General features: G+C 40.3%; 1 protein-coding gene across 5 annotated transcripts in view; it reads left to right on the top strand.

Moving 5' to 3' along the window:
* MGAT4A (alpha-1,3-mannosyl-glycoprotein 4-beta-N-acetylglucosaminyltransferase A) overlaps positions 1 to 22,932 on the top strand; it is a 122,658-nt gene that overhangs the window by 44,776 nt on the left and 54,950 nt on the right. For 3 of the 5 annotated variants that reach the window (XM_054476498.2, XM_063648489.1, XM_054476497.2), the window contains exons 3-5: positions 7,594 to 7,761; positions 10,882 to 11,022; positions 22,781 to 22,914. In XM_054476498.2, coding sequence (XP_054332473.1) covers positions 7,594 to 7,761; positions 10,882 to 11,022; positions 22,781 to 22,914 — 443 coding nt within the window. The remainder of the gene's footprint in view (positions 1 to 7,593; positions 7,762 to 10,881; positions 11,023 to 22,780; positions 22,915 to 22,932) is intronic. The other 2 variants (XM_063648488.1, XM_054476502.2) reach the window with 1 other exon arrangement.

The following is a 22,932-nucleotide window of genomic DNA, read 5'->3' as shown; positions in this document are numbered from 1 at the left end:
AAGAGACCTTTGAAATTCGTGTTCACTGGATACTTGGAAAACCCTCTCTGTCCCAAGTTAATCTTCAGGATTATGGCCCTAAACATTTTAATGAGCGCCCCCTGTCCCTGGAACCCTTAACCTGTGGGCCAGAGGAAGGGAGAGGAGAAGGAACTGGTAGACTAGAACTACATAAACTTCTAGGCTGCTCGAGTCTAGAACTACCCTGAGGACAATGCTGGCTACCTCTGGGCTTCTTCGCTCATGGACCTGGGACTGGCACATCAGCATCACCTGGGAGCTTGTTAGAAATTCTCGGGCCCTACCTCAGACCATGGAATCAGGATCCCTGGAAGTGAAGTCCAGAATTCTGTGTTTTAATGAGCCCTTTTAGGTGGTTCTTATGCATGATAAATTCAGGAAACGATGAGATACTTGGTCTCGTTTGTAAGTTTTAGCTATCCATTCTAATTAGAATTGTCTGTTCAAGTTCTGTTCTTTCAGCGTGTTTCATTTGGACTACCGTTCACTGTGTCTTTTGGCTTTTTATGGCATTAATTCTCCTAAACCACCCTCTGAATCCAGTTCTTTTATTTTTTTTTCTTTATGCTTAAGAGGTTTATAAGTGGGAAATTTTCTGCAATTTCATCTAGGCCATCTTCTTTCTAATTTAAAATGGTTGTGTAAGAGTGATGCATGTGAAATCTTTAAAAAGTGAAATAAAACATTTTTCAAAGGCAGTGGCTTCCTGAGAAGTAAAGCTTGTTAAATTTTGGAATCTTACTAAAAACCTTCCTCATTCATATTTAAAAAAAATTTTTCTGTGGAAAGAATTGTATCAGTTCAATGTGATACTGAGGTTGAACCAGATGACTACTTTTTTTTTTTTTTTTTTAAGAGACAGGGTCTTGCCCTGTCACCCAGGCTGGAGTTCAGTGGCACATTTGCCACTCACTGCGGCCTGAAACCCCTGGGCTCAAGGGATCCTCCCACTTCAGCCTCCTGAGTAGCTGGGGCTACAGGCATGCAGTACCACACTGGCTAATTTTTGAAAATTTGTTGTAGAGACAACAAATAGGTCTCCCTATTTTGCCCAGGCTGGTCTCAAACTTTTAGGTTCAAGCAATCCTCCTGCCCCGGCCTCCCAGAGCACTGGGATTTCAGGTGTGAGCCACCATGCCTGGCCCAGAGGACTTCTCAACATTTTTTTCAGTGCCAGAATTTTATTATCTAATAAATATTAAAATGTTTTAAATTAAGAAATAAAGAGTGGGTTTAACTTTTGGTAGTTTTTATTTCAATACAAAAAGCCAGTTTTTAACACTAGCTCTGAATTTAGTAGTATCTTGTACATCTTGCTGATAAGAAGTTACTATTGTTTAAAAAATAAAGTTCTCTGGTCTGTTTTTATTCACCGCACATTAGATGTGACTTATTGGTGCTTTTTGTTTGTGTTAATCATTCATTTATACTGTTGAACAATTTCATATGAAATTACCATTTTTGCCAAAAAGGATCAAATATCAGCAATTTTATACGGTTTAGCCTAGTAAGTCTTTGAAAGCCCAAAGTTACCCGTTTCACTGGAAACTGACCTAAATATTTGAGTTGAAGAATCCAAGTGGTTTCTCTGGAAATTTTGTTTTAGAATCTTAGGTTCACAAAACACGATTTGTACAAAACATAATTTGTACTTTCATCGTCTAGGCTGAACATATAATTTTCTACAATTAAAAAAGTTAGATTTTGTCTACAGTAAAAACAAAACAATAAACAAAACTGGGCACTTCCCAGTAAGATGGTAGTATGAGAGTTCCCTCAGTTTCCTGCCATGACCCCCCATACAAACCGATTGAAATGATTCCAAGAAAAGCAAAAATAAGAATTTTGCTACTAATGTTGACAATAGGGAATTATCAAACATATTAATTTGGAGGAATTTTTTCATCTGTTATGTTAAAGTGAACTGAATGCTGGAAGCAGATAAACAACTCTCTTCCTCAAGAAAGCTGTATAGTATTATGGGAAATATAAATGGAGAAAAGTCTAGGGAAAATTCTAGAAAGTTCTAGAAAGCTGAGTTGGCTTTCCAGATGGAATATGAAGTTGCCCTGTTGTTGTGGAGAACTCTTTTAATGTGGCAGAATGGAGTTAGAAACAAAGGACGGATGTGAGAGAGATCGAAAATGGCCCCTCTGGAGCCTTTTCATAGCTGTGGGTCTTGGACTAAGAACAGCAGTAGCATCCGGGCTAGAAACTAAATACCTGTGACATTATCCAATAGTCCATGGGCCCCCAGGGACTTTTTCTAAGCTAACTTTCCGAAAGCATGGACAGTTCCCCTCAAAGCAGGGAAGCATTTTAGAATTAGGGGTGCGGCATTTCTCTTCCTACTTGCTGAAGCTGGCCTCTGGGAGGGTGATTTGAAAACATAACAAGAAAATGCATGTGGAGATGGAGACTGCCCTCAGACTCCTATCCCTTTCTACCACTCAGGAGCTGATGAAAGACTGAGCCTGTATCTGCCATTCAATCTCCTGCTTACTTTAAAGCATCATTGTATTAAAAAAAAATGATGAAATGAAGAGTTGCAAGGATAGTACAAATAACTTCTCTACACATTTCACCCATTGTGAACATTTTGCCTCTATCATCTTCCTTTCTACAGATATTTGTTTCTTTTCAGAACCATTTCAGAGTAAATTGCAGAAATCGTGCCCCTTTACCCCTAAATAATTTTATGTTTATTTCCTAAGAACCAGGACATTCTCTTACATTACCACAGTTCGAGTGTCAAATTCAGGAAATTTAACATTGGCACAATCATACCCATTCTGTAGTCTGTGTTCTGTTATTTTTCCAGTAATGTTCTTGACAGCATTTGTTTCTTCTGGTCCAGGATCCAGTCCAGGACAGTGCTTTGCATTTAGTCTCTCTTACCCCTGGTCGTTTCCTCAGCCTTTGTCTTTGATGACCTTGACATGTCTTAAAGTGGAAGCCATTTTTTTTTTTTTTTTTTTTTTTTTGAGACGGAGCCTCGCTCTGTTGCCCAGGCTGGAGTGCAGTGGCGCGATCTCGGCTCACTGCAACCTCCGCCTCCCGGGTTCACGCCATTCTCCTGCCTCAGCTTCCCGCATAGCTGGGACTGCTGGCGCCCCCCACCACGCCCGGCTAAATTTTTGTATTTTTTTTAGTAGAGACGGGGTTTCACCGTGTTAGCCAGGATGATCTCGATCTCCTGACCTTGTGATCTGCCTGCCTCAGCCTCCCAAACTGCTGGGATTACAGGCGTGAGCCATCACACCCGGCCGCCATTTGTTTTATACATAATCCCCCAATTTGGATGTGTCCGATGTTTCCTTGAGATTAGAATCAGATTATGCATTTTGGGCAGGAATTCCAGGTAATGAGGGGTGTCCTCTGGGGTTCATGAGGCACGTGATCTCTGTCCCATTATTGCCAACTTTAACTTTGATCACTTGATGAAGGTGGTGTCAGCTAGATTTTATCATTTCCCTCTTTGTAAAGTAAGGAGTACTTTGTGGGGAGGTATTTTGAGATGATATAAATACCTGTTTCTTATTAGACTTTCACCTGTTAGTTTTAGCATGCATTTTTGATGCTTGCCTGAGTCAGTTATTGCTATGATGGTTGCAAAATGGTGTTTTGTTTTTTTTTTGAGATGGAATTCCACTCTTGTTGCCCGAGCTGGAGTGCAATGGCGTGATCTTGGCTCACTGCAGCCTCTGCCTCCCGGGTTCAAGCGATTCTCCTGCCTCAGCCTCCCAAGTAGCTGGGATTACAGGCATGCGTCACCATGTCCAGCTAATTTTGTATTTTTAGTAGAGACAGGATTTCTCCTTGTTTGTCAGGCTGGTCTTGAACTCCCGACCTCAGGTGATCTGCCCACCTCGGCCTCCCAAAGTGCTGGGATTACAGGCGTGAGCCACAGCACCTGGCCCAAATGACGGTTTTTCTAATGTTCATTATTTCTTCTACATTTAGTAGTTGGCCTTCTTCTGTAAGAAACACTTTCCCCTCATTTGTTCATTTTTATTTATTTATTGTTGATACGGACTCATGGATTTGTATTTTATTCAATGGGTTATAATCCATTACCATCGATATTTATTTTGGTTCTTAACTTGTTCCCCATTTGGCCAGTGGGGGCCTCTCCACTGCCCTTCTGTGCCCTTTGGAGAAGTCCTGTCATTTTTTTCTTCTGGTAATACTTTCTTGCTGGCAGAAGAATATTCTAGGTTTATCTTAGAGTTATTTCTCTAAAGAGTTCTTAAAAAAACCTCTTTTTTTACTAGAGGTGGGGTCTCGCCATGTTGCCCAGGGTGGTCTCAAACTTGGCTCAAGCGATCCTCTCACCATGGCTTCCCAAAGTGCTGGGATTATAAGGGTGAGCTCTCATGCCCGGCCTCCAAAGACTTCTAATTTATTTTAGTGGCAAATGGTGTTGAGAAACCAGTATCTAGGCACTGCTTAAGTCTGAAGGGTTGGATTCTAATGTTGTTCACATAAAGAGGGAAGAACTCAAAGATCTGTTTTGGACACATGCTGTGTTTGGACACTGTGTTTATACTGATCTGCCCTTGTCCACACTCTCTGGACTGGCAGTTCACACTCTTTTAGTTTCTGAAACCATATAACATACTCTGATCTCAGAGCAAGTTCCCCCATATTATCTTCTAGATTTTTCTTGGCCCTTTAAAAACATTAATTCTTCTAGATAAATATTAGAATTATACATCAAGTTCAAAAAAATGTGTTACTTTGAAAGATACTGAATTGGGCCAGGTGCGGTGGCTCACATCTGTAATCCCAGCACTTTGGGAGGCCGAGGCAGGCAGATCACAAGGTCAGGAGATCGAGACTATCCTGGCTACCATGGTGAAACTCCATCTCTACTAAAAATAGAAAAATTTAGCCGGGCGTGGTGGCGGGCACCTGTAGTCCCAGCTACTCGGGAGGCTGAGGCAGGAGAATGGCGTGAACCCGGGAGGCGGAGCTTACAGTGAGCCGAGATCGCGCCACTGCACTCCAGCCTGGGTGACAGAGCGAGACTCCGTCTCAAAAAAAGAACAACAACAACAACGAAAAAGAAGGATACTGAATTGAATTTCTTTTGCTTAGGGTAGAATTAATCTTTTTGTAAGACTGAGTCTTCCTATTTAGGAATAAGAGATAATTTTATTGACTCTATTATAGACTTCAGTAAAAGGCTTGTACTTTTCTTCACATAAATCTTTATGTGTCTCTTCTTATAATTGTTTAATAGAATTGTTTATAGTTTTGTGTTTAGGAATAGTATCTCTTTCACATTTCTTATATTGTGAATTTACACATGCAGAAAATGCTTAAACGATGAATGACTTTCACTAAACTACCACCCAGATCAAGAAATAGAACCTAGCCGGCACCCTGGAGCTCCCGGTATGCCCTTTCCCTATCTCAGCCTTCTCTGTCGTACCTCTTCTCCTTTCCTTCTGAGCAAATTAAGGCAAATACGGTGACATACATGTTTTTGTTATTCCATGTAGTGAAGCATGGCAGTTAAGACAGATTTTTTTTTCTGCTATGGAATCTTAAGAGGTGTTTACTGTAAGGATCTTTATGTAAGGGACAAGGAACAGTATAATTGAGTGTTATTAAGACTGCAGATTCATTTTTCATAAGTCTGTTTTTACTGCTTCTATCCATGATTAAAACAGAAATTATAATGTTAAATTAAAAACAGACTTTCTGGCTGGGCGCAGTGACTCACGCCTGTAATCCCAGTACTTTCAGATGCCGAGGCAGGCGGATCACCTGAGGTCAGGAGTTCGAGCCCAGCCTGACCAACATGGTGAAACCCGTCTCTACTAAAAATACAAAAAGTATCTGGGTGTGGTGGCGTGTGCCTGTAATCCCAGCTACTTGGGAGGCTGAGGTGGGAGAATTGTCTGAATCCAGGAGGCAGAGGTTGCAGCAGTGAGCCGAGATCACGCCACTGCACTCAAGCCTGGGCGACAGAGTGAGACTGTGTCTCAGAAAAAAAAAAAAAAAAAGCCTTTCTAAGGTTTGTTTAGGTGTCAAAATAGTAGCTTTAGCTTGCTATAGAAGTTGGAAGCACGCTTGCGGTTTATCTTAATTTAATCAGGTTGTGGACGTTGTGCATAACATTCCCGCAGCCTCCACTACTATTCAGTACCACCAAGCAAGTAAATGAATGGCTTCTTCACCATCTCTCAGGTGTTGCTGTCCAGTTCTGTGCTTGAGCCTCTTCTACTGTGCACTTTGTCTCTGTGCTGTTTCATTTCTACTCATTGTTTCAATGCCTACGTTTATCCTATCAAAGCCCACTTTTATTTCCTAGACCAGGTTTTTTTGACATGTGATTCTCTCAAATTATTAAAATGAATGACTTTTAACAAGGGTCATTGTACATCTAGCTCAGTGGATTTTTATTCTATTGTTTTCTGAGACAAGGTCTCACTCTGTCGCCCAGGCTGGGGTGCAGTCGTGTGATCATAGCTCACTGTAGCCTCCAATACTTGGGCTCTAGCAATCCTCCTACCTCAGCTTCTTGAGTAGCTGAGACTACAGGCATACACCACCATGCCTAGCTAATTTTTTATTGTTTTGTAGAGATGGGGCCTTACTGTGTTGCCTAGGCTGGTCTTTTATTTTTTTTTTTGAGACGGAGTCTTGCTCTGTTGCCCAGGCTGGAGTGCAGTGGCACGATCTCTGCTCACTGCAAGCTCCGCCTCCTGGGTTCATGCCATTCTCCTGCCTCAGCCTCCTGAGTAGCTGGGACTACAGGTGCCCACCACCGTGCCCGGCTACTTTTTTGTATTTTTAGTAGAGACAGGGTTTCACCGTGTTAGCCAGGATGGTCTCGATCTCCTGACCTCGTGATCCGCCCGCCTCGGCCTCCCAAAGTGCTGGGATTACAGGCGTGAGCCACCGCACCCGGCCATCTAGGCTGGTCTTGAACTCCTGGGCTCAAGCCATCCTCCACCTTGGCCTCCTAGAGTGCTGGGATTACAGGTGTGAGCCACCATGCCTGGCCACTCACTGGGTTTTTAGAGATCAGGACTTTGACCAAAGTCTGGCCTACGGAAATCTTTGAGGACTAGGAAGTTCAGAGGAAAAGTTTGGTCTATGGAAATTAATGATTATGCTATAAAATATATTCATTATATTATTATATAAATTACCATCAGCTTCTGCCTCATCTTTCTATCTGGTTGATGTGAATATGGTCTTTATAGTTGTTTGTACCCTTTGACAAATGATGTTAGTATGATGCTTTAAAGTGTTTATTCTAAAACCTTTTATCATTTTATCCATCTTTAATTATATGAAATGCTGGAGACTGCTCACGTTTTTATAAATAATAAGGGCATAATAATAATAAGCATTAAGAGCATTCTTACAAATAATAAGAGCATATAAACTTTGTTATATAACAAGTCAGAACCCTTTTTTTTTTTAGTTCTGTATCAATGAATATTTTCTTCTGAAAAACTCAACTTTAAACTTTGTAATTTTACAGTTCCGTTTAGATTACGTTGTTTGTTTGTTTTAAGACATATACTGTAACTATTTTGGTTTTGCTTCTAGAAAAACTGATTGCTTATCAACGAGAATTCCTTGCTTTGAAAGAACGTCTTCGAATAGCTGAACACAGAATCTCACAGCGCTCTTCTGAATTAAATACGATTGTGCAACAGTTCAAGCGTGTAGGAGCAGAAACAAATGGAAGTAAGGATGCATTGAATAAGTTTTCAGGTACAAACAGTATTTTTTATATTATAAAAAGATTTTATATATATATATATATATATTTTTTTTTTTTTTCTTTGAGACAGAGTCTCACTCTGTAGCCCAGGCTGGAATGCAGTGGCGCAATCTTGGCTCACTGCCAGCTCCGCCTCCTGGGTTCACGCCATTCTTCTGCCTCAGCCTCCCGAACAGCTGGGACTACAGGCACCTGCCACCACGCCTGGCTAATTTTTTTGTATTTTTAGTAGAGACGGGGTTTCACCATGTTAGCCAGGATGGTCTCGATCTCCTGACCTCGTGATCCACCCCCTCAGCCTCCCAAAGTGCTGAGATTACAGGTGTAAGCCACTGCACCCGGCTGAAAAAGATTATATTTTCAAAGGGGCATGTGGAATTTTTTTTGAAAGTCATGTAGAATAGTTTATAAGCCAGCATCTGTTAACCCTTTTCAGAGAGAAAAACCACCACACAAAACTTTCTTTTCTAGTAAATTACAAAAAAATTTTATTACCTGCTAAATCTGATTTTAAGAGAGTCATATTAAGTTAAATTGGCTGGGCGTGTTGGCTCACGCCTATAATCCCAGCACTTTGGGAGGCCGAGGTGGGCAGATCATTTGTGGTCAGGAGTTCAAGACCAGGCTGGCCAACATGGTGAAACCTCATCCCTACTAAAAATACAAAAATTAGCCGGGCATGTTGGTGCCCGCCTGTAGTGCCAGCTACTCAGGAGGCTGAAGCAGGAGAATCACTTGAACTCTTGAGGCGGAGGTTGCAGTGAGCTGTGATCGTGCCACTGCATTCCAGTTCTGTACTCCAGAGCGAGACTCCGTCTCAAAAACAAAAAAAGTTAAATTGCAGTGGAATAAATTTCATTGGCAGTAATGAAGAACGTGCATCTTTTGAAAACATATTCAAAATGAGATTAAAATTTAATTTTTTGTGTATGCGTGTTTCTGTGATGACTTATGTGTGGACTTCAGATGGACTCTGGAGAAATCTTTGAGCTATTTGAAGCAATTAGTGCTCTTAAACCTTATTTATAATACAGAACACGCATAGTTTCCTAGTGGATACTTCAGGAGTATCTGGTCTGTTTCTTCTCTGAGAAATCCTGGTCAGAGTAAGATGAGGGCAAATGATCTCTCTTTCTGTGCTCTTCTTTATCTGATAATTAAGTTGACGTATTTATCTAATTGATTGCCTCTAAATTTGCATAATTTTTCTAGATTAGCATACTTTTTCATTTAGCTTCACCTGTTTTAAAAACACATGAATTCCTCTCATCTCCAGATCCACTGCCTCACCTTATTTATAAAGTTGCATGCTCCTTCTCCTCCTGCTGATAAACTTTGCATTATGTCACCCTGATGTTGAAACTCATGGACTGCTGTAGATAAAAAATAAATCACTGATAAACCTGATGCCAAGTGATTTCTACTAACATTTTTTGTTTCCTTCTGGTATTTTTTCCATGAATATTTTTCTTCAAAATTGTTATTGTGTATGATGGCCTGATTTTCACTCTTGAAATTATACTATGAGCATTTTAAAACTATGTCATTAAATAATCTTCAAAATATTATTTTTAGTGGCTGTGAATATGCCAGCTATATATACCATAATATATTCAACATTTTTTTCTACAGTTATTCAAATGGGCTTTTCTGGGTTGTTTTTCCCCCCTAGTTTATAACTCTGATGAACATATTTGTATATAAATCAATCATATTTCTGGTAACCTTTAAGTTATTTTCATTAGATTATGATCTTCTTAGAAATAGGATCTGTGTTTTGATGACTTGATTTTTGAACAAATGATACATTTGCTGGGATAAAATAGATAATCACTAAATATTTGTTGAATGCATAGAAGCTAAATTCTTAAAAGGGAAATTACTGAGTAATAGGACAGAAATGTTTTAAGGTTTTTGCTGCTGCTTTGAATAGTTGGAACATTTGTCTTGTTATCACCAATATTTAATATTATTTAATCTGCTAATTTCATAGGTAGAAATTGATATATTATAATTTGTAATTGTTTATGCATGAGATTAAATTTTAATTTTATATATGACAGTCATTTGCATTTCTTTCGTGAATTTTTGATTCTTCTCATATTTTTAATGAAGTTGAGGTAACAAATTCCTACTGCTAGCTTCCTTTTTTCTAAGGTTAAATTCAAATTTAATGAAATTTTAAAACAATATTATTTCTACTACCAAGTTTTTATTTCATATCATTAAATGATTCATTGGTTCCTCTAATAAAAACAGAAACATCCTACGTGTAAAATGGAGTGAGAAAAAAAGTGAAACTATTTGAAAGTTGTGATCTGTACTGGATATTCTCAACTTGTGCTGTTTATATTATTTTACTTGAAGTTTTCAGAAAAAAATTCCTTCCATGTGAAATTTTGATAACATGTAATGCATAAAGAAAGTGAATGGCTGAGCGTGGTAGCTCATGCCTGTAATCCCAGCGCTTTGGGAGGCCAAGATAGGAGGATTGCTTGAGCCAGGAGTTTGAGACCAGCCTGGGCAACATAGTGAGACTCCCATCTGTACAAAAAAAAATTTTTTTTTTAATTAGCTGATGTGGTAGCATGTGCCTGCAGCCCAGGTACTCAGGAGGCTGAGGTGGGGAGGATCTCTTGAGCCTTGGCGGTCAAGGCGACAGTGAACTGTGATTGTGCCAGTGGACACCAGCCTGGGCTACAGAGCAAGACCCTGTCTCAAAAAAAAAAAAGAAAATGGAAGTGATTGATGGTTAATGTACTTATTATTATTTATTACATTTTCATAAGTCAACAGCATATTTAGAGTCTGTTTGGCAAACTTGAGTTCTAACACATTATAGAGGTAAGCCCTTAGCATCCCACCTTCTTACGGCCCTCTAGCTGGCCATTTTGGTTTCCTTCAGCCAGTTTTATCAACATCATGACCTGTGAGACTTTGGCTTTGAAAGTGTCCTTTTCATCTTAAATGGAGATCTCATTCACCAGAGTGTGAAACTAGGAAAGAAAATTCTTTAGTTCTAGTTCTCATTAATTTTTACTGCTGGTTTTATAAAATCAGCAACTTCTGTAAGGTAATTCTTGTGTATTAATTATACTTCTGTGTTTCAGATAATACCCTAAAGCTGTTAAAGGAGTTAACCAGCAAAAAATCTCTTCAAGTGCCAAGTATTTATTATCATTTGCCTCATTTATTGAAAAATGAAGGAAGTCTTCAACCTGCTGTACAGATTGGCAACGGAAGAACAGGAGGTATGTTTATTTTGTTTCTTACTGCGGTTGTACTACTGCTGTCAAATGTGTTTTGGACTATTATGTTGACCATCAGAAGTCTGGGAGGTCAAAAAATAAAAGTTCTTTCTTTATCTGCGCACATCAGATCATTCTAAACTCCATGTTGAAAGGAATTGGACATTTTCCTTCGTAGACCAAAGTAATATAGCTGCAAGGGATCATGTGAAATCTAGTTCAGGCCCCATCCCAGGCAGACAAATGTTGACACCTTTGTCATTTTTCTGTTTAAGAAACTTGGGAAGTACAGAGATGACTTTCCTTGTGTCTTCTTTCAAAATTAACAGCTCTTTTGGTCATGTCATAAAGGTTTTTCTAATGTCTGCCCCACTTTTCCTACAGAGGTGTAAGTAGATAGTAACTTTTATGTAACTTTTTATGCAGTAGTAGAAATACTTTGATTTGCTTCTTTTTTCCTAATTTATTCAAAAGATGATATATAGCTTATTTTTCTCTTCTTGTCAGAGGCAACAGAACTTCTTCAGTTTTCCTTATAGAAACTATTTACCACTCTTTTTTTTTTGAAACAACGTAAGCACAAATTTATTGAAACCAAAGTACACTCCACAGAGTGGAAGTGGGCTTGAGCAAGCAGCCCAAGAGTTGTTTACCACTCGTACATTTGATTCCGCTGTTTTGACTTTGTTCATCTTTTCTTTGTAGATTTTAAAATGCAGAGGGCAGAATATTATTTTGTTCTTCTATAAGTTTTTAACAAGTGATGAAATGATTACTTCATAGATATCAAGATTCATTTTTGGGTTAGTGTTTTTGAAAAGCTGAGTCTACTTTTGATTCAATGGAATTCTTAAGTATTTTGCTGTCTTTTTTGGGGGATCACATCTTCTCATTGATCTATAAATGTAAGCTTTTACATTCATTCTTGTCTTAGTTCTGCTGTCCTTCTATTTCATTAATCAGTTGAAATAATATACTACCTTCCTTCTTAAGGAGGTGGAAACTCTTAAAATAGCATGTTGAGACAAACTCCATCTTTCCTTTCTCTAATGATTCAAAAAATATTTATTGAAGCCAGGCATTATGCAGGTGCCAGGTATACAGAGACTAACAAGGTGTGTGTGGTACTTTGTTTTTTGTTTTTTTTAGAATGTTGATTGTTAATTATTTTTGAAGCTGATATCATCTCTCCCTTTAATAATCACTTTTTGGGTAAGATGTCTTACGTAATTGTGGGTTTGTTTAGACTATTTCTTCATTCATAAGAGTATCAAATGAAAAGAAATTAGAAGTGTTTTTAAAGTCATTTAAAACGTCCAAGGTCTCTAATAGGTTTTTATTTTATAAATGTGACATTCTGTTTCTTTTGAAGCTATGTATTCCATCCCATTTGTTTACATGACTTTATCCATTATAAATATAATAAAATCTTGGTCAATCAGCTTTCCAAATAGTTAACATTCTTATAAAGCTGCTACTATTTTTGAAAGGTAGAAAAAACAGCTTGGTAGAAAAAACAGATGGGCAAATAACCCATATTTACATTAAACATTTTCCTCCCTAAATCATTAGGAAACAGCTCTTAATATTTTTAGTTACAGGACCTTTTGGATATTCTAGGAAAGCTGTCAATCTCTACTTTGGAAAATGCCCATAGAAAATATAATTTTATTTGTAATTTCTGGAGTTTTATGGAACCCCAGAACTTATTTAGGGCTTCATATTCAGAACTTCTGTTTCTTAGATAAAGAAAAACAGCTTCTTGCTAAAAATTCTGTTTTCCAGTGGTCAGGCTGATTAATTAGGGAACAGCAAAGCCATCATAAGGCTAAATAGGAAGGACAGTGCTGCCAGTGGCTACTGACCCCAGGGGAGCGGCTGGGATTCTCACACCCGGAACAGAAAACTGTCGGCGCACCACCCAGCACCACATCTGTATCCCTCCACCACATTCTCCAAGGCAGGCTGCGGCAAACAAACCCAGTGACTACAAGCGGGCGCAAAGGCGACTTCAGCAACGAGGGGTTGCTGAATAATTTAGGAAAATTAGTACCATGAATGACTTAATACTAAAGAAAATTGAGTTTGCAGAACAAACTGAATATGATTTAAAAATAAAACATCAACATATTTTTAGAAATGAGGGAGGACAACTTGCCCATAACACAATAGCTGACCATTATCAAAGGATCCGTTAGAAATCTTTGTGCTTATGATTTCAATGATTGTATTTAAAAATCCCATATCGAGGGACTGATAATGGAATTTTAGCTAGACATGGCTAAAGATCAAATTAGTGATCAGAAAGACCGAGCTGTGTATTTCTTTCAGAATGCAGCATAAACGCATGAAGAATGGAAGTAGGCAAAAGTTTTAATGTTCATCTGTTAGTAATTTCAGAAGGAGTGAACAAAGAGAGTGAAAAGAGGGAATTACCAGCTTATAGAGTAAATTTCTTTGAGTTGAAGAAATATTCAGGTCTTCAGGTTAGAGGGTCCATTCAGGGCAGAGCAAGAGGGCTGAGAAAAGACTCTCACTGGGTTATCTACCAAAATGGCACTACTGCTTGGTAGAGAATAACAGAGAATTCTTGAAGTATTTGCTGCAATAAAAGTCCATGAGCAATTGCTCTGGGCCAGGCACCTTGCCAGATACTTTGGTACACAAAATTAGAGTTGGTTCCGAGTCTTGTGGAGCTTCAGCCCAGTAAAGAAGACACGTATTAGTCACATAGTCAATTATACAAACAACTGTATAATTATAACTTTAATTACCGATGTAAAGGATGCTTTGAGAATGTGTAAGAGGGACTTTTGGCCTAATTAGGGAGTTTAAGGAACTCTGAGAAATTACGTTTGGCCTGAGGCTGGTAGAATCTATCATTTACTGGTGAAGATGGGTGTGTTGGTGTCCTATTGCTGTTGTAACAAATTGCCACAAACTCACTGTGTTTAAACCACAACACAGATTTCTCATCTTACAGTTTGGGAAGGCAGAAGTCCTAACACCAGGTTGTCAAGAGGGGTGTGTTCCTTCTGGAATCTCTGTGGGAGGAAAGTACAGTATCTTCAAATCTCTCTGACCACGACCCTCTTGATTCTGTTGTTCCATCTCTTTCTTTTGCTCTGACCCTCCCTCTTTCCTTTCATAAAGACCCTTGTGATTATATTGGGCCCACTAGGTAATCCAGAATAATCACCCCCATCTCAAGAACTTTAATCACATCTGCAAAGTCCCTTTTGCCATGTAAGGTGACATATTCACAGGCTCCAGGAATTATGGCATGGACATCTTCGGGCGACTATTATTCTCTCCATCACAATGGGAAAAAAAGAATATTCCAGAAGATGGAAAGAGCACCACAAAAGTCCTGTGGTGGAAGGGAGTGTGGAATGTTCTAGAAAATGAAAGAAGGTCACTGTAGTTTAAGTGTAGAGGGAGGAGGTGTGTGGAACAAGATGAGGCTAGAGATGTTAAGTTGAGGCCAGACCATGTACGGCCTCCTAGACCATTTATGGGATTTTGGTTTCTATCCTAAGAGCGGTAGGAAGCCATTGAAGGGTTTTCGACGGACTTATTAAGAATGACTTGATAAGATTTAAATTTTACAGAGAACACATTTGCTGCAATGGGAAGAATGATTGAGGATGTGGGAAGAATAATAAATATGAAAAACCAGATAGGCTGTTTCAGTGATCCACTGGAGAGAGGGTCAACTTGGACGAGGTAGCAGTGGTAGTTGTAGAGATGGGAAGAAGAAGATGGAGCTAGAGTTGTTTGGAACATATGAGAATGTATCAGGGAGGACATAGTCATGTTCTGGATTTGTGGACTGAGGTAGAGGAGTGGTCAGGAATGAACCCAGGGTTTCTGGATTGAGTGACTGGATGCATGGTGGGCCATTCAGTGAGGTAGGGGACAGTAGACACTGTTTTGCATCATTGGTTTGCAAGAGAAGTTTATAGATTAAATTTGGATATGATAATTTGGAGGTGATTTTGAGATATCACAGTGGAGATGTTGGAGTAGGCAGTTGGATATTTAGATCTGGGACTCAAAGGAGAGATCTGAGTTAGATTTAATTTTATGAGTCATTGTTTGAGAGTAAGTGGTTGAAGACACAGAAATGGATGAGATCTCCTAGGGCCTAGGACTGAGACTTGAAGGTTTTCCAGCAGTTAATTTCCAGGGAAAGAGGAAGATGAATGCAAGGAAGATAGAGACAGAGAAAGGGCAACTAGGCAGTAGAAGAAAAAAAAATTGTCATGAGATATAAGGAAAGCAATGAGGAATAAATGACTAAAGTCACACCATAAGGAAACATGATAGGCTAAAAATATTTGGCTAGCAATGAACATTTTTTAAAGGGACATAATTTAGTTATAACTGAAGGTAGATTGAGTTACTGAAGATTGAGAATGCCAAGATTTTTCCTAATTCTTTTTTTTACTTTAAAGGAAATACAAACTAGAATTTGAAAACTTCCTGGGAAAGTAGAAGAAAATGAAATAATCACAGTTGATAGCTCTGTCAAATTATAAATACCATGAGGTAGGGGCGTTACCTATCTCATGACTGTATTTCAGACTGTCTAGTACATAATAGATGTATTATATATGCACAATTACTGCTTGAATTGGAAATACTAGGTAGTTAATCAGTGGAACTCTCGCACTCAGAATTAAAACAAAATTAGTGATTCCAGTACTTAGCCCAGCCTGTTGGCTCTATTTCTGTTTGGTTTCCTTGGTCCATTTTACTCCTCCCTAAAAGGATGATATGACCATATTCTTCACTTTGCTGACATATTTCTTCTGAACTCTAACTCAGTAGAATACTTACATTTTCTGGATTGTAAATGGTAGAAGAACATTGTATCAGATAGGACAGGCTGGGTATGTTGTGGTAACTAACAACCCCAGAGTCTCAGTGATTGAGATAACAAATGTTTATTTATTTTTTTGCTCATAGTACGTGTCCACCAAGGTTGACCAGTCATGCAGGGATCCAGGCTGACAGAGCAGTTGCCATCTTGAATGTTTCTGGCTGCTCTGCCAAAGAGAACAATCTCAAGGATTTCACACTGTAGTTATCAGTGCTCAGTCCACAGATTACACATGCTGATGATTCATGGGCTATTAATAATTATATCCCCTTTGCCCCACAGTCCCCAACCATAAGGGGACTAAGAAGTGCAGCCCCCACCATGGGCTCAGAAGGCCAAGGAAACTACCCTTTTTTGGTGGTAATTTTGCAAATTACCATAAGCATGATTACTCTAATTTTGTAGGTTTGGCTGAAATTAGAAGTTTCATTTTTAGTGCTTTTGAAGTCTTCGAATACCCTGGTTTAAGCTAAATAATTTAAATTTTAACTCCAAAATAGTATAATTAGGGATAAAATGGTTTATTCTCTAAACATGCTGTATTAGTCCATTTTCACACTGCTGATAAAGACATACCTGAGACTGGTCAATTTACAAAAGAAAGAGGTTTAATTGGACTTAACAGTTCCACGTGGCTGGGGAGGCCTCACAATCATGGCGGAAGGCAAGGAGGAGCAAGTCACATCTTACGTGGATGGCAGCAAGCAAAGAGAGAGCAAGCTTGTGCAAGGGAACTCCTCTTTTTAAAACCATCAGATCTTGTGAGGCTTATTCACTATCATGAGAACAGCACAGGAAAGACTTGCCCCCATGATTCAGTTACCTCCCACCAGGTCCCTCCCACAACACGTAGGAATTCAAGATGAGATGTGGGTGGGGACACAGCCAACCCATATCATTCCACCCCTGGCCCCTCCCAAATCTCACGTCCTCACATTTCAAAACCAATCATGGCTTCCCAACAGTCCCCCAAAGTCTTAACTCATTTCAGCATTAACTCAAGAGTCCACAGTCCAATGTCTCATCTGAGACGAGGCAAGTCCCTTCCACCTATGAGCCTGTAAAATCAAAAGCAAGCTAGTTACTTCCTAGATACAATGGGGGTACAGGCATTGGGTAAATACAGCCATTCCAAATGGGAGAAATTGGCCAAAACAGAGGGGCTACAGGCCCCATGCAAGTCTAGAATCCAGCAGGGCGGTCAAATCTTAAAACTCCAAAATGATTTCCTTTGACTCCATGTCTCACATCCAGGTCACATTGATGCAAGAGGTGGGTTCCCTTGGTCTTGGGCAGCTCTGCCCCTGTGGCTCTGCAGGGTACAGCCTCCCGCCTCCCTCCCAGCTGCTTTCATGGGCTAGTGTTGAGTGTCTGCGGCTTTTCCAGGCATGTGGTGAAAGCCATGGGTGGATCTACCATTCTGGGGGCTGGAGGACAGTGGTCCACTTCTCGCAGCTCCACTAGGTGGTGCCCCAATAGGGACTCTGTCGGGGGGGGCTCTGACCCCACATGTCCCTTCAGCACTGAGCTAGCAGAGGTTCTCCATAAGAGCACCGCCCCTGCAGCAAACTTCTGCCTGAGCATCCAGGCATAGCCATTCATCCTCTGAAATCTAGGTGGAGGTTCCCCATTATTGACTTCATGGACCTGCAGGCTCAACACCACGTGGAAGCTGCCAAGGCTTGGGGCTTGCACTCTCTGAAGCCGGGGCCTGAGCTGTACCTTGACCCCTTTTAGTCAAGGCTAGAGTGGCTGGGACACAGGTCACCAAGTCCCTAGACTGCATACAGCAGCGGGACCCTGGGTCCAGCCCAGGAAACCATTTTTCCCTCCTAAATCTCTGGGCCTGTGATGGGAGGGGTTGCCATAAAGGTCTCTGACATGCCCTGGAGACATTTTCCCCATTGAGCTTAACCATTCAGCTCCTCATTACTTATGCAAATTTCTGCAGCTGGCTTGAATTTCACCTCAGAAAATGGGATTTTCTTTTCTATCACATTGTCAGGCTGCAAATTTTCCAAACTTTCATGCTCTTTCCCTTTTAAAACTGAATGCTGGCCGGGCGCTGTGGCTCACGCCTGTAATCCCAGCACTTTGGGAGGCCGAGGCAGGTGGGTCACAAGGTCAGGAGTTCAAGACCAGCCTGACCAACATGGTGAAACCCTGTCTCTACTAAAAATACAAAACTTATCTGGCCATGGTGGCGGGCACCTGTAATCTCAGCTACTCGGGAGGCTGAGGCAGAAGAAACATCTGAACCTGGGAGATGGAGGTTGCAGTGAGCCGAAATCATGCCATTGCACTCCAGCCTGGGCCACAAGAACGAAACTCTGTCTCAAAACAACAACAACAAAAACTGAATGCCTTTAACAGCACCCAAGTCACCTCTTGAATGCTTTGCTGCTTAGAAATTTCTTCTGCCAGATACGATAAATCATCTCTCTCAAGTTTAAAGTTCCACAAATCTCTAGGGTAGGGGCAAAATGCTGCCAGTCTCTTTGCTAAGACACAACAAGAATCACCTTTATTCCAGTTCCTAACAAGTTCCTCATCTCCATCTGAGACCACCTCAGCCTAGATTTCATTGTCCATATCATTATCAGCATTTTGATCAAAGCCATTCAACAAGTCTCTAGGGAACTCGAAAGTTTCCTATATTTTCCTGCCTTCTGAGCCCTCCAAACTGTTCCAGCCTCTGCTTGTTACCCAGTTCCAAATTCACTTCCACGTTTTCAGGTATCTTTTCAGCAGCGCCCCACGCTACTGGTACCAATTTACTGTATTAGTCTATTTTCATGCTGCTGATAAAGACATACCTGAGACTGGGCAGTTTACAAATGAAGGAGGTTTAATTGGACTTACAGTTCCACGTGGCTAGGGAGGCCTCACAATCATGGCGGAAGGCAAGGAGGAGCAAGTCACATCTTACGTGGATGGCAGCAGGCAAAGAGAGAGCAAGCTTGTGCAGGGGAACTCTTCTTTTTAAAACCATCAGATCTTCTAAGACTTATTCACTATCACGAGAACAGCACGGGAAAGATTTGCCCCCATGATTCAATTACCTCCCACCAGGTCCCTCCCACAACACATAGGAATTCAAGATGAGATGTGGGTGGGGACACAGCCAAACCATATCACGTGCCATCTAAACTTCAGCAAAGCAAAACAGAAACCAAAAAACCCCAAGAGTATGGTAGGGATAGAGAATTTGCATTGTGACTTTATGCCATTTTTGTTTGCACACTGTGGATCACCATGGGCTTTGCTTTCATCATAGTGAAGTCTTTCTACTCCATATGAGTTAGCATTTTCTAGGAATGCTCCTCATCCTAGTTGTTACACTGGTAATTTTTTTTTTTTTTTTTTGAGACAGGGTCTCGCTCTGTCGCCCCGGCTGGAGTACAGTGGTGTGATCACAGCTCACTGCAGCCTCCACCTCCCAGGCTCAAGTGATCCTCCCACCTCAGCCTCCCAAGTAGCTAGGACTACAGGCATGTGCCACCATGCCCAGCTAAGTGTTTTATTTTTTGTAGATACAGGGTCTTGCCAAGTTGCTTAGGCTGGTCTCGAACTCCTGGGCTCAAGCGATCCTCCCGCCTCAGCCTCCTGAAGTGCTGGGATTAAAGGCATCAGCCACCACACCCGGCCTTAAATTTTGAGGTAGATTATTCTATGGAATTTTGCTTCCATTGTAACTCATCCTGTCTTTTGGCATCTCAGAGTAACACGGTCAGAACAGAAATCTGGATTGGAGGCTCTCTCCTCAAGTGTGTTGTTCTGAGTGAAAGTTGCCCCGTCCACTTACTCAAGTCATCCTTGATTCCTTCCTTTCTCTTGTCTGCCAGCTGAAGCCCCATTAGCAAGGGTCTCCATCATCCACTCATCTCCACCTCTTCAAACACTCTACAGCCTCATTCAAACCACCATCTTTCCTTTAGTTAGTACAGTAACTTCCTAACCGATCTTCCAAAGTGCTTTTACTTTTCGTGAAATTCGATAATCTCTTAAAATTACAAATTAGATAATGTCACTCCCCTGCTTACAACCTTGCAATGGCTTTCTCTTGCACTCAGCATTAAAACAAACTTTGTTATATGCAATGTGACCCCTGACTGATTTTCTCAATCTGGGCTTATTCTGCTTTCGATCCAGCCTGCTCTTGGTATTTCTTGACTACATCAAAATCATTCTGTCTTCAGGGCCTTGTTGCTTCCTCTTCTGCAGTATTGTTCATCAGCTCTTTCTCATGGTTACCAGTTCAGCTAATATCAGGCCTTCTGTGACCACACGACCTATAGGGGTACCCCCTCCCCATTCATCACTCTGGCAGTACCAGCCTATACATATCAGCCTGTAAGATACATAGATTTTAAATCTTTTTCCCCTTTCTAGAATGTGCGTTCCATGAGGGCAGGGACCTTATCTATGTTATTTACCATTGTATGCTTAACACCTAGAATACTGCCTTGCAGTAAATACGTGCAAAACAAATAGAGCAAATATCCTTTTTTTTTTTTTTTTTTTGGGACAGAGTCTCATAGAGCAAATATCTTTTTGAGTGCTTGAGAACTCTTCTTACCTAAAATGGAAGAGAGGATTGTGGCATGAGACCTTGGGGCAGTTCCTTAAACCTTTCACATCTTAGTATTCTTACCTCAAGAATCATGGTGGTAGATCCATGGTCTTTACGCTCCCTTCTGGCATTAGAATTCTTTTTTTTTTTTCTTCTTTTTTTTTTTTTTTTTGAGATGGAGTCTCGCTGTGTCGCCCAGGCTGGAGTGCAGTGGTGCGATCTTCACGCACTGCAACCTCCGCCTCCTGGATTCAAGCAATTCTCCTGCCTCAGCCTCCCGAGTAGCTGGGACTACAGGCGCCCGCTACCACGCCCGGCTAATTTTTTGTATTTTTAGTAGAGACGGGGTTTCACCGTGTTAGCCAGGATGGTCTCGATCTGCTGACCTTGTGATCCACCCACCTCAGCCTTCCAAAGTGCTGGGATTACAGGCGTGAGCCACCGCACCCAGCCCCTGGCATTAGAATTCTGTGAATTATAAGTATTTTTTAGTATCTCCAAAAAATTGTTGCATGATTAAGACTAAGTTGTTTTTACCATATTCAAAATACTTCTCTATTGATACATACTTAGCATACTAAGACTTTAAGGCATAATTTTAAAAAATTTACTTTGAAATACCTTTATAATGCAGTATAAGTGTTCCTAAAAATCACTGTGGTATGAAAATGGTGCAAAGAAATGAGAGCAAGGGGGTTAGGATCACAACACTCAAAAACTTTGTCAGTTACACATAAAAAAGGATAAGAACCTAATAATAATGTTGGCACAGTTTTTCACAAGTTAAATGATTCAGAAACACATAAATCATAAATGTGGCATTCTGTCTTGAAAAAGCCCTGAGATTTGCTTGTTAAAGTGGGTTGCTGAAGGGTTGCAGCTTGTAAGTTATTGTGAAGGGCTGTGAGGTAGGTTATTTGCAATCTGATGGAAGGTTGCAACACCCAATGTGGATGGGTGTGGTTGATAGTTGTGGTGAACTGAGACAGCTGGTAGGTATTTTGAGGTGCGTGCATTTTGTATGCAGTATTTCTACATGGTTCGGTTCAATTTTCCGAACTCATTTCAGCAGGGTACAATTTTCTGTTGTTCACCTGGTGTTTGTCTCAGAGGACAAATTGCATGTAAGCTAATGTGAAATTCACGTGTTATGCCCCAATTTTTCCCTAATATGTTAATCATGTAGAAACAAATTTGCATTGAAAACAAGCATTATAGGAACATTGACTGTAATTTTAGACTTTAAAAATGTTGCACAAATAGTACACAAAGTTTTCTTTTTTTTTGAGATGGAATCTTGCTTTGTCACCCAGGCTGGAGTGCAAGGGCACAATCTCAGCTCACTGCAACCTCTGCCTCCCAGGCGATTCTTGTGCCTCCACCTCCCAAATAGCTGGGATTATACGTGCACGCCACCATGCCCAGATGATTTTTGTATTTTTAGTAGAGACCGGGTTTCGCCATGTTGGCCAGGCTGGTCTGAAACTCCTGAGCTCAGGCAGTCTGCCACCTGTACCTCCCAAAGTTCTGGGATTACAGGCATGAGCCCCTGTGCCTGGTCACAAAGTTTTCATATGCCCTTACCCAGTGTCCCTACATGACCATAGTATAGCGATCAAAAACCAGGAAGTTAACGTTGATGCTACACTGTCCACTAACCTTAGCTCTTACTTGGATTTTGTCATGCGTTTCGTTGTTGCTGTTTTTCTCTTCCAGGATCCAAATCAAGATCCCATATTTCAATTAATTGTCATGGTTCCTTAGTCTTTTCCAATCGGGGACAGTTCATTACTGTCTTTCATGACCTTGATACTTTAAAGAGTACTGTTATTTTGTGCAGCATTGCCCCAGTTTGGATTTCTCTGATGTTTCTTTATGGTTAAGTTGAGGTTATGCATTATTGGCAAGAACAACCACAGAACTGATGTTGTGCTCTTCTCAGCATGTCATATGCTTGAAGTCGAGAGATAAGACATTAATTTTTAAGATATGTTTAGTGTTTTTAAGTTTTAGTTGTATAATACAGTTTGCCGTTTATACTTTGCAGCCATTCATTTTTAGTGTGAAGTTTAATGTCTTTCATTTTTATCAGTTCTTTTTTTCTTATGGTTAAGCCATGTGAAAATGAATTACAGCATTACAGGTATGCCCTTGTATCTTTATTTTTCTTCCTGAAACTCAATATATTTTGATCCATCAGTTATTCCTATCAATTTGAGAGGGTATAATACTTTTGAAATAGAAGTGTTTTTCTGTATTGTCCTTGTACAGTTTTTTAATATAATTACTATTTTTTTTTCCAGTTTCAATAGTCATGGGCATTCCCACAGTGAAGAGAGAAGTTAAATCTTACCTCATAGAAACTCTTCATTCCCTTATTGATAACCTGTATCCTGAAGAGAAGTTGGACTGTGTTATAGTAGTCTTCATAGGAGAGGTAATTATTTAATTGTTG

The sequence above is a fragment of the Pongo pygmaeus genome, chromosome 12, assembly GCF_028885625.2.
Source record: "Pongo pygmaeus isolate AG05252 chromosome 12, NHGRI_mPonPyg2-v2.0_pri, whole genome shotgun sequence".
Taxonomy (NCBI): Eukaryota; Metazoa; Chordata; class Mammalia; order Primates; family Hominidae; genus Pongo; species Pongo pygmaeus.
The sequence above is the reverse complement of the archived record's forward strand: the minus strand, read 5'-3'. Positions and strand labels throughout refer to the sequence as shown.